The following is a 17,016-nucleotide window of genomic DNA, read 5'->3' as shown; positions in this document are numbered from 1 at the left end:
TTTGTTTTCTGGTGGTTGTTGTTGTTGTTATTGTTATTGTTGTGAGTGAATGACAAACTGTTGTTGGTGGTAGGATCACATGTCTCTCTGTCAGGTGGGCTAGTGGGCGTGGCCTTAATAAGATCATTGGTGGATCAATAATTAACATTAAGCACACCATCTCAATAACCTACTGAAAATGAGCAGACTGAGCCATGAGGCCTAATTTACCACTTATTTGTTTTAAATGAGTAAATCCAGATACAAAAATTATGTGAGCTATGTTGCATAACTCAAATTTTATCAGCATTTAGTAAATCTATGTTTACTGATTTAAACTAATATTAAACTAATTTATTAAACCATACTTTGAATCAAGATAATGGTGATTTCTTAACAACAACTAAAGGAAAATGCAATGAGTGTTTTGGCCAAACATAAGAAAAAACGGCCAGCTGTCAGATAAGTGCTACTTAATTGTTAAATAGCTCTACATTCCTACAGCCATCACTGAAATAGAGTACTTTTTACTAGTTTTCACCTACAATTTCCACGTGAACAGTGAACTTGTTGAACAGAATAAGCAACATATTCTCAGTAATAAACGTTGAAGAAGAAAGGATGGACAATAGACTATTAGAATACTTAGGATAATACTTAAGCATTACATCACACGCAGGAGTGGTTTGTGACCAATAAACCATGCCTAGGGGTGGTTGTTAGGCCCGAGGCGCAGCCGAGGGTCGTTAGACCCCCCTAGGCATGGTTTATTGGTCACAAATCACGACTGCACGTGGTGTAAAGCTTTTATACAACTGCCAGATTCATCCAACCTTATTTCTATACAATAAACACACATTAATCGAAGATTTATTGAAAAAACCATCCGCCAGAAAAAGTAGTTCCCACAACTCCATGTGGAAGCAGCTTGAAGTGCATCCAACCAAACTAACACATCCAACTGTGTATTATTGGAATGATTGAGAGAAGTTGCCTCATGTGGAAGCAGCTTGAAGTGCATCCAACCAACTAACACATCCAACTGTGTATTATTGGAATGATTGATTGAAAATTTATTAAAACGTTTTCTTTGCCCTATAGGAAAAAAACGTTTTCTTCGCCCTATTTTTTTATTTATTTCTTTTAGCCTAAACTTAACCAGTTGGAAACCAGGGGTACAGTAATAAAATTATATATTATACTCTTGTTTCATGCCAAGAAAACCGAGGTCATAATGTATAACGTCCTCCCGGATCATCCACCTCTAAGGACAACAGGAGGCTCTGCTCTAAAGGAAGTCAGTGATTTCAAGTACCTGGGCTCGTGGGTCAACTCGTCCGAGCAAGACCTTAAAGTGAGGAAGGCGCTTGCGTGGAGGGCTCTGAACGGCATGACCAGTGTGTGGAAATCCAACCTCCCCCGTCAAATCAAGCTCAGCTTCTTTCATGCAACAGTTGAGTCTGTCCTTTTGTATGGCAGTGAATGCTGGACCTTGAAGCCCACCCTGCAGAAGTCCTTGGATGGGTGCTACACCAGAATGATGCGTGTGGTGCTCAACATCAACAGGGATGAGCATGTCACTAATGCAAACTTGTATGGGGGGGTGCTAAAGGTGAGCGATTAAGTGGCAGTCAGGAGAATGAGGCTGGCAGGTCACTGCCAGAGACACCATGAGCTGCCAACCAGCAAACTTGTGCCGTGGGAACCAACACACGGGCATCGATCACGAGGACGTCCCACACTAACCTACGTGGATGTACTCAGGAGAGATGCGGGAACAGAAAGCACCGGCGAGCAGCCAGATGCATGGAGGATCGGGATGACTGGAAGCACCGATGGAGGGCCCGTCCGAGGACGACCTAGATAGACCACACTACAGAAGGTTAACCCTTTCACTACCACACTACAGAAGGTTAACCTCTCAAAGAACACCTACGGGAGACTGCAATTCGAAACTGGCCCCTACAAATGTCCTAACCCAGTTGTACAATAAAGACCAAGCATGGCTTTGTCAGTATTCCAATGTACAGTGCCCCCCCCAGCCTACCCAACCCCCCCCCCACCTCCAATGTACAGCCCCACCCAACCCCACCCCACCTACCCAACCTCCTCCAATGTACAGTTTCTATGTCAAATGTATATACACTCTTTTTCTGGATTTTTTTAGTATCACAAACAGTACTGTATTTGCAAATCTGGTATGTCATAAATGTATAGATGTAGCAGTACTGTCTATCTGTATGTCATGTGTGTCATATGATGAATTGAAAATGGGGGACCCTGATGGAAACAAGACGAAAGTCTTTCTCAGGTCTGCATCCCCTTAACAATTGTATGTATTGAGCTGTACTGTACTGTACCCATTCTGCAATCTGTTAATAAACTTTTCAATCAATCAATCAATCAAACTACCACACTACAGAAAGTTAACCTTTCACTACCACATTACAGACGGTTAACCCTTTCACTACCACACTACAGAAGGTTAACCTTTCACTACCACACTACAGAAGGTTAACCTTTCACTACCACACTACAGAAGGTTAACCTTTCACTACCACACTACAGAAGGTTAACCTTTCACTACCACACTACAGAAGGTTAACCCTTTCACTACCACATTACAGACGGTTAACCCTTTCAGTACCACACTACAGAATGTTAACCTTTCACTACCACACTACAGAAGGTTAACCTCTCACTACCACACTACAGAAGGTTAACCTTTCACTACCACATTACAGACGGTTAACCCTTTCACTACCACACTACAGAAGGTTAACCTTTCACTACCACATTACAGACGGTTAACCCTTTCACTACCACACTACAGAAGGTTAACCTTTCACTACCACACTACAGACGGTTAACCCTTTCACTACCACACTACAGAAGGTTAACCCTTTCACTACCATACTACAGACGGTTAACCCTTTCACTATCGCATTACAGAAGGTTAACCTTTCAGTGTAATAAAATCACTGTAAAAACACAGCCAATTAAGATCGCCTGACTTGTAACTGATGATATTTACAGATCCGTGTACGTGTTCCACCCACAACGGACACCAGACTTGGGATGAATATATTTTAAGAAAAGATTTTAATTAATTAAAACAAACTGCTCTTCAGTGACTTTACTTTATTCTCAGGTGTAACTGACAACTGATCTGGCTTAGAACAAGGTATATATATATGTAGAACAATATATATGGCAATAATCACAGTGTTGTATTACAATCACAGTATCCCAAAATAATACATTCTCCAATGAATTCCATTTAAAATCAATAAACTATCAGAATGTCAATAAACCTAAATAAATAGGCTGGTATAATAAAGATAATTAGATATGATTAATTCTAATATATTAAAAGAACATTACTCATTCTTTGATCTACAATTATTATGACCAAGTATATTTTATAGAAAACAATAAATGAACCCAAAGATTACAATATAATTACAATGATAAATTTATAATTTTTCCTGATTGTGGTGCGAAGTTCATTCCACCGTCGTGGAGTGAGGACCGAGAAGGTCCATAAAATAATGTGAATCCCTACCCATCTTCAAAACGCTCTCAAAGAGCACCTACGGGAGGCCGCAATTCGAAACTGGTAAATGTCCAACCCCCCCCCCCCCCCCCACCACCCAACCCCCCCAATGTACAGTTTCTTCCCCCTAAAACGTATATCTCTTTTAGAAACTCTGTCTGTAAATAAACAGTACTGTCTATCTGTATGTCGTGTATGTCATATATGTTATGATGAATTGAAAATGGGGAACCCTGATGGAAACAAGACGAAAGTCTTTCTCTGGTCTGCATCCCCTTAACAATTGTATGTATTGAGCTGTACTGTACTGTACCCATTCTGAAATCTGTTAATACAGTTTTCAATCAATCAATCAATCTTTGTCAAAGATTCTGCTGAGAGAAATAATAAAGAAGGGACGTCTTTGAAAGCATCATAATTCACTCAGTCCACATACAACACACCGTCTATTTTAGTCCAATCGATGCCATCACTGGCCAGGAGTGAGGAGTTGACCCCTTAAATACCACTCTTGCTATATATTTATTATATAACTTATAAAACAGTATCCGAGCCATGTTCTTGTTGTTTGTATGTCTGTTTGTCTTTTGTCATATCTGTGTTAATGCACTTTTATAGTCTGTTTTGTTTTTATTATTTATTCATTATTGTTGTCATTATTATTATTGTTATTATTAGTAGTATTACTGTATTTTGATGTCTTATTCTATGTATGAAGGAAAAAGGAAATAAGAACATTAAAAAAAAAATAATAATAATAATAATAATAATTCCCTCAGTCTGTGACCACAGGCAGACGAACATGTTATCACGCGCCCCAGAAGAGGACCCACCCGTCTCACCCAGCAGCAAGTGGCATGAAGATTGATGACAGAGCAGGGGGCGCTCACACGTCATCAAGATTACAATGATTTTAAACAGCTGATGTGAAAACAAGGTCAACCTTTCTGCTCACGTGACTCACATGACATCTTCTTGGCCTCAGCTGTGACCTCGTTGAACTCTGCACCACGGTGACGTCAGACTAGTGGCACATCCTGGTACTTTCTTCTGCTTTCGTTGTATTTGACCTGCGTAAAAACTGTTGGCAGAACACTTACATTGTTTTGAAACGTTTGTTTTGTTAGTGCATCAAGTTAAAAGGAGCTGGAAGTGGTATGTTTTTGTTAAAATAAGTGGTCTACATGTTAAAATAGCTCTACATTCTGACAGCCATCACTGATACAGAGTGTCTGGTCAGTAACATGGGTCTCCCAGTCCCTCCACTCTGCAGTAAACAGCCATCACTGATATAGAGTGTCTGGTCAGTAACATGGGTCTCCCAGTCCCTCCACTCTGCAGTAAACAGCCATCACTGATATAGAATGTCTGGTCAGTAACATGGGTCTCCCAGTCCCTCCACTCTGCAGTAAACAGCCATCACTGATACAGAGTGTCTGGTCAGTAACATGGGTCTCCCAGTCCCTCCACTCTGCAGTAAACAGCCATCACTGATACAGAGTGTCTGGTCAGTAACATGGGTCTCCCAGTCCCTCCACTCTGCAGTAAACAGCCATCACTGATATAGAGTGTCTGGTCAGTAACATCGGTCTCCCAGTCCCTCCACTCTGCAGTAAACAGCCATCACTGATATAGTGTCTGGTCAGTAACATGGGTCTCTCAGTCCCTCCACTCTGCAGTAAACAGCCATCACTGATATAGAGTGTCTGGTCAGTAACATGGGTCTCCCAGTCCCTCCGCTCTGCAGTAAACAGACATCACTGATACAGAGTGTCTGGTCAGTAACATGGGTCTCCCAGTCCCTCCGCTCTGCAGTAAACAGTCATCACTGATATAGAGTGTCTGGTCAGTAACATGAGTCTCTCAGTCCCTCCACTCTGCAGTAAACAGACATCACTGATACAGAGTGTCTGGTCAGTAACATGGGTCTCTCAGTCCCTCCACTCTGCAGTAAACAGCCATCACTGATATAGTGTCTGGTCAGTAACATGGGTCTCCCAGTCCCTCCACTCTGCAGTAAACAGCCATCACTGATATACAGTGTCTGGTCAGTAACATGCGTCTCCCAGTCCCTCCACTCTGCAGTAAACAGCCATCACTGATATAGAGTGTCTGGTCAGTAACATGGGTCTCCCAGTCCCTCCACTCTGCAGTAAACAGTCATCACTGATATAGAGTGTCTGGTCAGTAACATGGGTCTCTCAGTCCCTCCACTCTGCAGTAAACAGCCATCACTGATATAGAGTGTCTGGTCAGTAACATGAGTCTCCCAGTCCCTCCACTCTGCAGTAAACAGTCATCACTGATATAGAGTGTCTGGTCAGTAACATGGGTCTCTCAGTCCCTCCACTCTGCAGTAAACAGTCATCACTGATATAGTGTCTGGTCAGTAACATGGGTCTCCCAGTCCCTCCACTCTGCAGTAAACAGTCATCACTGATATAGAGTGTCTGGTCAGTAACATGGGTCTCTCAGTCCCTCCACTCTGCAGTAAACAGCCATCACTGATATAGTGTCTGGTCAGTAACATGGGTCTCTCAGTCCCTCCACTCTGCAGTAAACAGCCATCACTGATATAGAGTGTCTGGTCAGTAACATGGGTCTCCCAGTCCCTCCACTCTGCAGTAAACAGCCATCACTGATATAGAGTGTCTGGTCAGTAACATGGGTCTCTCAGTCCCTCCACTCTGCAGTAAACAGTCATCACTGATATAGAGTGTCTGGTCAGTAACATGGGTCTCCCAGTCCCTCCACTCTACAGTAAACAGCCATCACTGATATAGTGTCTGGTCAGTAACATGGGTCTCTCAGTCCCTCCACTCTGCAGTAAACAGACATCACTGATATAGAGTGTCTGGTCAGTAACATGGGTCTCTCAGTCCCTCCACTCTGCAGTAAACACTAAATACATTTTCTGGTATTCCTTCCCACTTTATCCAATCAGGAGAGAGAACGTTGGGTTATGGCTATAACCAAGTTCTGTGAGTAATGGTGACGCTCGGTGTCACTACTGCACTGTACCTCGCTTGTGCACGCGCACTGAATAAAAAATTCCACAATGTACCTTTACATCCCAACATCCGTCTGACCACACCCCAGCTTACCTTCATAAGCAGGTGTGTGTGGTCAATTTAAACAAACAACTCACTGCAGCACCCACTCTACACACTTTAGAACACCTAAACACACTTTATATTTATTGGCAAAGAATTTGCACTACAACCCATACCTCAGTACACCTTACTGTAAATTGTACCTAAATTGTACCTCATCCCATTTCTGCTTTGCACTATATAGTAGATTGTATATTAGTATATTGTATAGTATATTGTATGGTAACTCATAGTTACTTCTACTCTGCATTGAACATTGTACATATGTACATACTGAACACTTGTGTCTACGTACGTGACCTCTATTTTATACTGCTATACTTATTTTATTTTGTACTTATCTATTTTGTCTAGCAGTCTCTGGAGCATAACAGAAAGAAGCATTTTGTATAAAAGTATTCTGTACTTCTGTATGACAACTAATAAAGAAACTTGAACTTGAACTTGAACTCTACCGCTCAAACATGAATAGAACATTAACTTTGTATTGTGTTACAGCGCCCCCTGCTGGATTTGTAAAGATTAGGCTACTCCTCTCTCTTACTTTAGATTCTAATGTATTGTCATCATGCAGCACAAGTACAGTACAACGAAAATAAGTGTGGCGTCCAACCAGAGTGCAAATGTAACAGTAAAGTGCAACAGTAATATACAATGAATGTACAGATGATTAAACTCATGGGTATAAAACATATATTATATTGAGGGGGCGGAGCCGGCGTCATGGAATAGACAGATCTACAGATATGTAAAAAGGATTATATGCATGTACAGACAGATGTGTATATATATATACATATATATATATATAGCATTATTGTGCATGCTATCATACAGAGTTATATGTTTTATATCCAGGTGTATAATAATAACGTGTATAGGATTGTATGCAGCAGGTATATTCAGACAGATATGGATATAAATATATATATGCGGTAAATATACATGTATATATTTGAATTACTGTTTATATAGTACATACCTTGCAGTCCTGTATATTGTGTGTTGTATATTGTGTCCTGTGTGTTTTTTTTTTTATCCACTTTTTCTCCCATTTTCTATTTTTTCTCCCATCCCAATTTTCGTATCATCCAATTCAACCCTCCCCTGTCACGAACGCTGTTTCTTGCCTCCCACAAGCCGGCTGCAATGTGGACTAAGTCATACATAGCACAAGTCCCCTCCGGTACTTGAGGTAACAGCAGTCGCATCTTTTCACCTGCGCAGCTCGATCTCTCAGTGGTGAGGAGTAATGCGTGGGAGGCTCACGCTGCCCCCGACACTTCCTGATTCTACTGCGCAGGCGCACCAACCGACCTGTAGGAGTCGCTGTCCACAACGCCCGATCCCCACCCATCAGTTTCCCACCCCCTAATACGGCCAATGTGTATTAGTATGAACGACCAGCCGAACTGAAAGCAATGTGGAGCGCTGGGCTCGAACAGGCGAGCCCAGCGTCTCCACATTCGTGGCGAGCGCCTTGCCCACTACGCCACGTAGCCGCCCTTGTGTCCTATGTGTTTATACTTTTTGTGTTTATATTGTCTATCTATTTCATTATGAATTGAAAATGGGGGACCCTGATGTAAACAAGACGAAAGTCTTTCTCTGCTCTGCAACCCCTTAACAATTGTGTGTATTGAGCCGTACTGTACTGTACCCATTCTGCAATCTGTTAATACAGTTTTCAATCAATCAATCAATCAATCAATCAATCAATCAATCAATCAATCGCCTATAGTCTGGCGCCCTGTGAGAGCAGCTCCTCCCTTTCCCCTCGAATTTCCCCAAGGGGATTAACCCTTTCACTGCCACACGACAGAAGGTTAACCCTTTACTATCACACAACCGACGGCGATGCTCCATCATTAGCATCATTAGCTCCGCAAGGGTTAATAAAGGATCATCAGTTAGTTTAGATTAGATTAGGTCCATTATCAATTATCCCTTACTTTCCCTCATCCCCTCCCCCCCCCCCCCCCCCCCCATTTCCCTAGCCCTATTTTTTATCCTGATTGTGAAGCGACCTTGGGTTCTATGAAAGGCGCTATATAAATTTGATCTATTATTATTATTATTATTATTATTATTATTATCATCTTATCTTATCTTATATCTTTTATCTTTTTTCATATACACCGTGGGTGTATGTACGCGCCTAACATGGCAGCGGAGATACACACACGTCTGTCTCAAGACTAGTCCTGCGTATCAACAAATGCGCACGTTGGTGTGAATGTATGTGTGCCATTATTACTACCAACTGTAATAATTGTGGAATATTACTATAATGAGCTGTATGTGTATGAACCAAGCATCTATGTGAAGCACTTTGGTTGACAAGTGTCATGTTTAAATGTGCTATATAAATACATTTGATTTGATTGAAATGGAAAATGTACAATAAAGTTGACTTTGACATATACAATATATACAGGACTATTTCACGTGCTATCATACAGAGTTATTTTACTTACTGTGCCTCTCAATCTCACACTCACACACTAAATTAATTGAGAGATTATATTGTGATCCAGAATTATTTATTTTTTCATTCAAAATGCACAAACCAAAACAGGGGAAAATACAAACTAGGATTTGACATAAAGCTTAAATCTGTGCTATTAGCCTAAACAAACAAACTGTGAACAGGTAATACAAATTCAAATGTATAAAAAGAGATAGTTAAACAAATAGAAAAGTTTATAAAAATCCAATTGTTAAAAAGAAAACGTTGAAAAGCGTGGGGGGAGAATTGCGTAAAAAGAATCAACATTTTGACATCAATACAGTTATTTTCAGGAATTTTATGCATCACTACTAATTAGAATAATGACATATTATCTTAATATTCATATCTTACACTGGAAATCCTTTGAGGCCTCCTGTCACCTCCTCTTACTGGACACGATGACCATTTAAAGCGGTACTTTAATAAGAAGCCTATCGGATTTGTCATCGACTAGGAGTCATTTCAGTAGAGTTCATCTTGAATGAAAAGAGCATCTGCACACTCAATTCTGTGTAAGAATCATATTTATTTGCAAGCTTTCAGTCAGAGACCTTCTTCAATGCATCAGGTAGAGTTCATCTTAAAAGCACCAAGGTTTCTGTTTTGGAGATACGGTATATTGGTAGCAGAAATTATTAGCATTAGTTAGCCATGTCAGTGGAAGCCAATGGGGACCAGTACCATGTCTTTCAAAAAGCAGAAGTCAGCCATGTTGTGGATCGGTTAGGAAGCTGGTTAGATTGTTGCTAAATAAGGATTTTTTTTATTTGGGCCTCCACTGACATTATCATTTCCACCTCGAATATCAGAAACAAACATTGGTTGAACTGAAATGACTCGGGCTTCTTAAAATGAGCAGACTATCCCTTTAACAGGCAGTTCTACCCACCATGCTTTCGATCAGTCCTCAACGAAACGTAAAGTCCTCTCGTCAACCTGTCTTGTTCCTCCACCACCGTCCAGAACACCTTCACGTGTGAAAATACAAAACACTGTAGTACCATAACTTTCAGACAGTAACCTGTCGCACACGTTCACTGAACCATCGTCTTCCACCACGTCGCTGCCATTGGCGTTCATCTTTACATACACACACACTGACCACCATCACAACATACAGTGTTACGTCGTTGTGTCACGAGTTGTTTTACGAGGGAACCATCCGTTGGGATAACTTCAGGGAACACACGTTCTGAGGGAACCATCCTTTGGGATAACTTCAGGGAACACACGTTCTGAGGGAACACACGTTCTGAGGGAACACACGTTCTGAGGGAACACACGTTCTGAGGGAACACACGTTCTGAGGAAACGCGCGTTCTGAGGGAACGCACGTTCTGAGGGAACACACGTTCTGAGGGAACACACGTTCTGAGGGAACACACGTTCTGAGGAAACGCGCGTTCTGAGGGAACACACGTTCTGAGGGAACACACGTTCTGAGGGAACACACGTTCTGAGGGAACACACGTTCTGAGGGAACACACGTTCTGAGGAAACACGTTCTGAGGGAACACACGTTCTGAGGGAACACACGTTCTGAGGGAACACACGTTCTGAGGGAACACACGTTCTGAGGAAACGCGCGTTCTGAGGGAACACACGTTCTGAGGGAACGCACGTTCTGAGGGAACACACGTTCTGAGGGAACACACGTTCTGAGGGAACACACGTTCTGAGGGAACACACGTTCTGAGGGAACACACGTTCTGAGGGAACACACGTTCTGAGGGAACGCGCGGTTGACGCGGCGTGACGCGACAGTGACCTCGAGAAGAGTTGTGTCCTGCGATTGAAAAAAAAGGCTCGACGGGTTAAATGTCGCCGATGGGGGAATTTAAACATTAGCGTTGGAAAAGACACTATAAAAAATATTCTAGAGTAAATAAACCTTATAAATCCTGATATACCGTTTAAGAAGAGGTGTTTTGTATCTGAATTTGTGGTAGCACCGATCGGCTAGTCGATGCCATTGATAAAGGACACTTATCTGCAATAGGGGTGGCTTCTGTTATTCCATAAAGAACTGTGGTGATGATGATGACGATGATGACGCACAAAACATCTTTACCGTGGCACAGCAACTGTAGACATTACAATAAAAAACATATCGCTTGAAAAGGAAAGCCAGTAAATGATGTATATGAAAATAAGACTAGGCAAGCCTAGTTAGGCTGGACCCAGGCCGTGACACTCACACAGTCAGCCAATCAGAGACATCCGCTGAGAAAATCACAAGAATAATGAACTCCATAATGCAATCTAATGGGCGTAATCCACCTTTAAGTGCCACTAAAAACAATACATGAATAGACATCGAAATATCGCTGGACTGAATCTATATCTCTAGACGACCGTTCTAGACATTCAGTGGTCCTTCCTTCCTGTCACACTGGAGACTTTTTGGAGATTTTCTTTTCTTTTTTAAACCACTGTAAATAAAGGAGAATGAACAGGAGGAATGCTGCCAAGTGCTTAGTGTCGTGTACATGTGGTATACACTGCATGTACGTTATAGAAGGTGCAAACACAAACACTTCTGATTCACACAAAATGGAAAGTACACCTGAAATATCAACAGTTTTGGTGGAATGGCTGTGGAGCTGGTGGCTGTGTTCTGAGGTCAGCTCCCTCTTGTGGACGACGAGGCTCACTTCGTCTCATGTGGAGCTGGTGGCTGTGTTCTGAGGACAGCTCCCTCTTGTGGACGACGAGGCTCACTTCGCTTCGCCGGCAGGAGGGGATCCCAAGAGGGGAGACTTTGGTAAAACCTAGACACAAAGAAAAGTCTTTCAAAGCCTTTTTATGGTGTGTGTGCGTGTGCGTGTGTGTATGTGTGTGTGTGTGTGTGTGTGTGTGTGTGTGTGTGTGTGTGTGTGTGTGTGTGTGTGCGTGCGTGCGTGCGTGCGTGTGTGTGTGTGTGTGTGTGTGTGTGCGTGTGTGTGTGTAAGATAAGATGTTCCTCGGGTGTCATAGCAGCATGGGGGAGGGGGGAGGGGAGGTACAGGTATGGGCAGGGTAATAAATAAGACATAAATATATATATACATAAATATAGGCAATAAAAAATAAACAGTGTAAACAATATAATTAATAATAACTAGGGGGGGGGGGGGGGGGGCTGGAGGGGGGCTGCGTCCCCGTCTGGGAGGCAAAAAAAATAGCAATATCCTGCAACTTAAAAAAATAAACATTATTTCAATGAAATAGCTCAAACAAAAGTTTCCAAATAAGTTATTTATTCAAGTACAGTGTATACGGTGTGAGCTGGCCTCAAGGTTTCACTGCCAAGCTTTTTTCTTTTCTCTTTTCGCACGGTTGGCTCTGCGCCCCAATAGGGAGGTGTAGTCTGACGTCGCATTGGACCGCCCGCGAGGTCCACCCCTATAGGGATTTAACCTAAAGTTAGTTTAGGTTCGTGTTAACGTTAGATAATGTACAAAATAAATGTTTTCCGCTGCTATAAACGTTGCACTTTTATTTTGAAAACCCCAGAAAGGAAGTCATTATATTTGCTTTACTGACCGTCCGGTTCTGTGTTAGCTCCGGTTAGCTACGTGCAGTAGTTAGTATTATATTATCAATACCAGCCATTGGATTACTGTTTCCTAAATTGGGGAGGCTTTTAATCGTCAAAGGTAGGAGGATTTTAAGTCATGGTATCCATAAACTTCAATCGGTTCGGATCCTTTGAATTAATGAGAATGTCCACAAACACGGCTTCACGTAGAAATCACTGGCTGCGCGCAGAGACAAGTGCTTAGGCAAAAAATAGTTCAGAGTATATTTGCTTAGAAAACGTAATTGTCTAATTCAATTATTTTTTATTTCTCCACGTGGTAAATACACAGGTCACAACATGTTTACATGAACGTTTTGGAGTTGTATTTGGAGTGTATTTGGTGACTGTATACACTGTAAGGGAACGTCAGGCTATTGTCCTCCCCCACTTCCAGTGATGAAGCTAAGCTACGCTAACGGAGCGACTGTTCCCAAAGCTAAATGCACGTACAGAGACAAAAAGGGTTTGTATCTTCTTGTCTAACTCCAGGGAAGATGTTAAATAAGCTAATTTCCCAAAATGTTGGAGTTTTCCTTTAACCAGTGTAGAAACAGGCGTCGGCCAATCAGAGAGCGTCTCCGAGAAATGCGGCTAGGTTTGGTAATCATCACGCACACACCTCCCTACAGCAGTGTTCAGGAGCTGGTCTGACTCACGGGAGAGGGGGGCTTGGCGAAGTTGAGGTGAGCGTAGAGGAGGACCGCGATGTCGTTCTGACTGGCCTCCAGGGAGATGGACAGCGCCGTGCTGCCGTCCTGAGGGAGACACAGTAACATCAGGCTTCTTGTAGATATATATATACATGATGTATATATACAGTACATACAGCACTAGTGGACATGTCATCATACACAGTTATATGGGTTATATGCAGGTGTATAAGTAGGAGGTATATAGAAGGATTTTATGCAGGTATATTCAAACAGATATATATATGCAGTAAATATAATATATGGGTAGAGAGAATAGTCGTGAGAATGTTGTCCTCTTCAACCTGTTGACAGCATCACATGGTCAGAGGCTCTGTTCTGTATGAACCCAAGCGGAGGTTATAGGGTTAGGGTTATAGGGTTAGGGTTATAGGGTTAGGGTTATAGGGTTAGGGTTATAGGGTTAGGGTTATAGGGTTATAGGGTTAGGGTTATAGGGTTAGGGTTATAGGGTATGGGGAGGTTATCATTTGCACCTCCAACTAAATCTGTGATGTCTTGCGTGGATTCGTGCTGTGAGCAATAAATGCTGCAAATAATGGCTTCGTCTCTATGAGTTCCTAACTGAAATCAGCTCTGAGGTCAGCATCAAGTCAACAAATTCCTCGTAAAACTTGGATCAGAGAATAATACTTTTTTTTCTCAGCCTTCCTACTGTCTCAATAAAGAACCTTCTCTCCTGTGTCTCCCCTACTCTGTCTCCCTCTCAGCCTTCCTACTGTCTCAATAAAGAACCTTCTCTCCTGTGTCTCCTCTACTCTGTCTCCCTCTCAGCCTTCCTACTGTCTCAATAAAGAACCTTCTCTCCTGTGTCTCCTCTACTCTGTCTCCCTCTCAGCCTTCCTACTGTCTCAATAAAGAACCTTCTCTCCTGTGTCTCCCTCTCAGCCTTCCTGCTGTCTCACTAAAGAACCTTCTCTCCTGTGTCTCCTCTACTCTGTCTCCCTCTCAGCCTTCCTACTGTCTCAATAAAGAACCTTCTCTCCTGTGTCTCCTCTACTCTGTCTCCCTCTCAGCCTTCCTACTGTCTCAATAAAGAACCTTCTCTCCTGTGTCTCTACTCTGTCTCCCTCTCAGCCTTCCTACTGTCTCTATAAAGAACCTTCTCTCCTGTGTCTCCTCTACTCTGTCTCCCTCTCAGCCTTCCTGCTGTCTCACTAAAGAACCTTCTCTCCTGTGTCTCCTCTACTCTGTCTCCCTCTCAGGCTTCCTACTGTCTCAATAAAGAACCTTCTCTCCTGTGTCTCCTCTACTCTGTCTCCCTCTCAGCCTTCCTACTGTCTCAATAAAGAACCTTCTCTCCTGTGTCTCCCCTACTCTGTCTCCCTCTCAGCCTTCCTACTGTCTCAATAAAGAACCTTCTCTCCTGTGTCTCCTCTACTCTGTCTCCCTCTCAGCCTTCCTACTGTCTCAATAAAGAACCTTCTCTCCTGTGTCTCCTCTACTCTGTCTCCCTCTCAGCCTTCCTACTGTCTCAATAAAGAACCTTCTCTCCTGTGTCTCCTCTACTCTGTCTCCCTCTCAGCCTTCCTACTGTCTCAATAAAGAACCTTCTCTCCAGTGTCTCCTCTACTCTGTCTCCCTCTCAGCCTTCCTACTGTCTCAGTAAATAACCTTCTCTCCTGTGTCTCCTCTACTCTGTCTCCCTCTCAGCCTTCCTACTGTCTCAATAAAGAACCTTCTCTCCTGTGTCTCCTCTACTCTGTCTCCCTCTCAGCCTTCCTACTGTCTCAATAAAGAACCTTCTCTCCTGTGTCTCCTCTACTCTGTCTCTCTCTCTCTCTCAGCCGTCCTACTGTCTCAATAAAGAACCTTCTCTCCTGTGTCTCCTCTACTCTGTCTCCCTCTCAGCCTTCCTACTGTCTCAATAAAGAACCTTCTCTCCTGTGTCTCCTCTACTCTGTCTCCTCTCAGCCTTCCTACTGTCTCAATAAAGAACCTTCTCTCCTGTGTCTCCTCTACTCTGTCTCCCTCTCAGCCTTCCTACTGTCTCAATAAAGAACCTTCTCTCCTGTGTCTCCTCTACTCTGTCTCCCTCTCAGCCTTCCTGCTGTCTCAATAAAGAACCTTCTCTCCTGTGTCTCCTCTACTCTGTCTCCCTCTCAGCCTTCCTACTGTCTCAATAAAGAACCTTCTCTCCTGTGTCTCCTCAACTCTGTCTCCCTCTCAGCCTTCCTACTGTCTCTATAAAGAACCTTCTCTCCTGTGTCTCCTCTACTCTGTCTCCTCTCAGCCTTCCTACTGTCTCTATAAAGAACCTTCTCTCCTGTGTCTCCTCTACTCTGTCTCCCTCTCAGCCTTCCTACTGTCTCAATAAAGAACCTCCTCTCCTGTGTCTCCTCTACTCTGTCTCCCTCTCAGCCTTCCTACTGTCTCAATAAAGAACCTTCTCTCCTGTGTCTCCTCTACTCTGTCTCCCTCTCAGCCTTCCTACTGTCTCAATAAAGAACCTTCTCTCCTGTGTCTCCTCTACTCTGTCTCCCTCTCAGCCTTCCTACTGTCTCAATAAAGAACCTTCTCTCCTGTGTCTCCTCTACTCTGTCTCCCTCTCAGCCTTCCTACTGTCTCAATAAAGAACCTTCTCTCCTGTGTCTCCTCTACTCTGTCTCCCTCTCAGCCTTCCTACTGTCTCAATAAAGAACCTTCTCTCCTGTGTCTCCTCTACTCTGTCTCCCTCTCAGCCTTCCTACTGTCTCAATAAAGAACCTTCTCTCCTGTGTCTCCTCTACTCTGTCTCCCTCTCAGCCTTCCTACTGTCTCAATAAAGAACCTTCTCTCCTGTGTCTCCTCTACTCTGTCTCCCTCTCAGCCTTCCTACTGTCTCAATAAAGAACCTTCTCTCCTGTGTCTCCTCTACTCTGTCTCCTCTCAGCCTTCCTACTGTCTCAATAAAGAACCTTCTCTCCTGTGTCTCCTCTACTCTGTCTCCCTCTCAGCCTTCCTACTGTCTCACTAAAGAACCTTCTCTCCTGTGTCTCCTCTACTCTGTCTCCCTCTCAGCCTTCCTACTGTCTCTATAAAGAACCTTCTCTCCTGTGTCTCCTCTACTCTGTCTCCCTCTCAGCCTTCCTACTGTCTCACTAAAGAACCTTCTCTCCTGTGTCTCCTCTACTCTGTCTCCCTCTCAGCCTTCCTACTGTCTCAATAAAGAACCTTCTCTCCTGTGTCTCCTCTACTCTGTCTCCCTCTCAGCCTTCCTACTGTCTCAATAAAGAACCTTCTCTCCTGTGTCTCCTCTACTCTGTCTCCCTCTCAGCCTTCCTACTGTCTCAATAAAGAACCTTCTCTCCTGTGTCCTCTACTCTGTCTCCCTCTCAGCCTTCCTACTGTCTCAATAAAGAACCTTCTCTCCTGTGTCTCCTCTACTCTGTCTCCCTCTCAGCCTTCCTACTGTCTCTATAAAGAACCTTCTCTCCTGTGTCTCCTCTACTCTGTCTCCCTCTCAGCCTTCCTACTGTCTCACTAAAGAACCTTCTCTCCTGTGTCTCCTCTACTCTGTCTCCCTCTCAGCCTTCCTACTGTCTCAATAAAGAACCTTCTCTCCTGTGTCTCCTCTACTCTGTCTCCCTCTCAGCCTTCCTACT

General features: G+C 43.2%; 1 protein-coding gene across 1 annotated transcript in view; it reads right to left on the bottom strand.

The window, feature by feature from the left end:
- Positions 1-11,465: 11,465 nt before the first annotated feature.
- The window catches only part of kank2 (KN motif and ankyrin repeat domains 2), a 94,431-nt gene continuing 88,880 nt past the window's right edge, over positions 11,466-17,016 (bottom strand). The window contains 2 exon segments of the mRNA XM_084328305.1: positions 11,466-11,931; positions 13,379-13,477. Coding sequence (XP_084184431.1) covers positions 11,878-11,931; positions 13,379-13,477 — 153 coding nt within the window. The 3' untranslated portion in view covers positions 11,466-11,877.

Source organism: Notolepis coatsorum (genome assembly GCF_963971535.1).
Source record: "Notolepis coatsorum genome assembly, chromosome: 14".
Classification (NCBI taxonomy): Eukaryota; Metazoa; Chordata; class Actinopteri; order Aulopiformes; family Paralepididae; genus Notolepis; species Notolepis coatsorum.
Note: the sequence above shows the minus strand (reverse complement) of the source record. Positions and strands in the feature narration are given on the sequence as shown.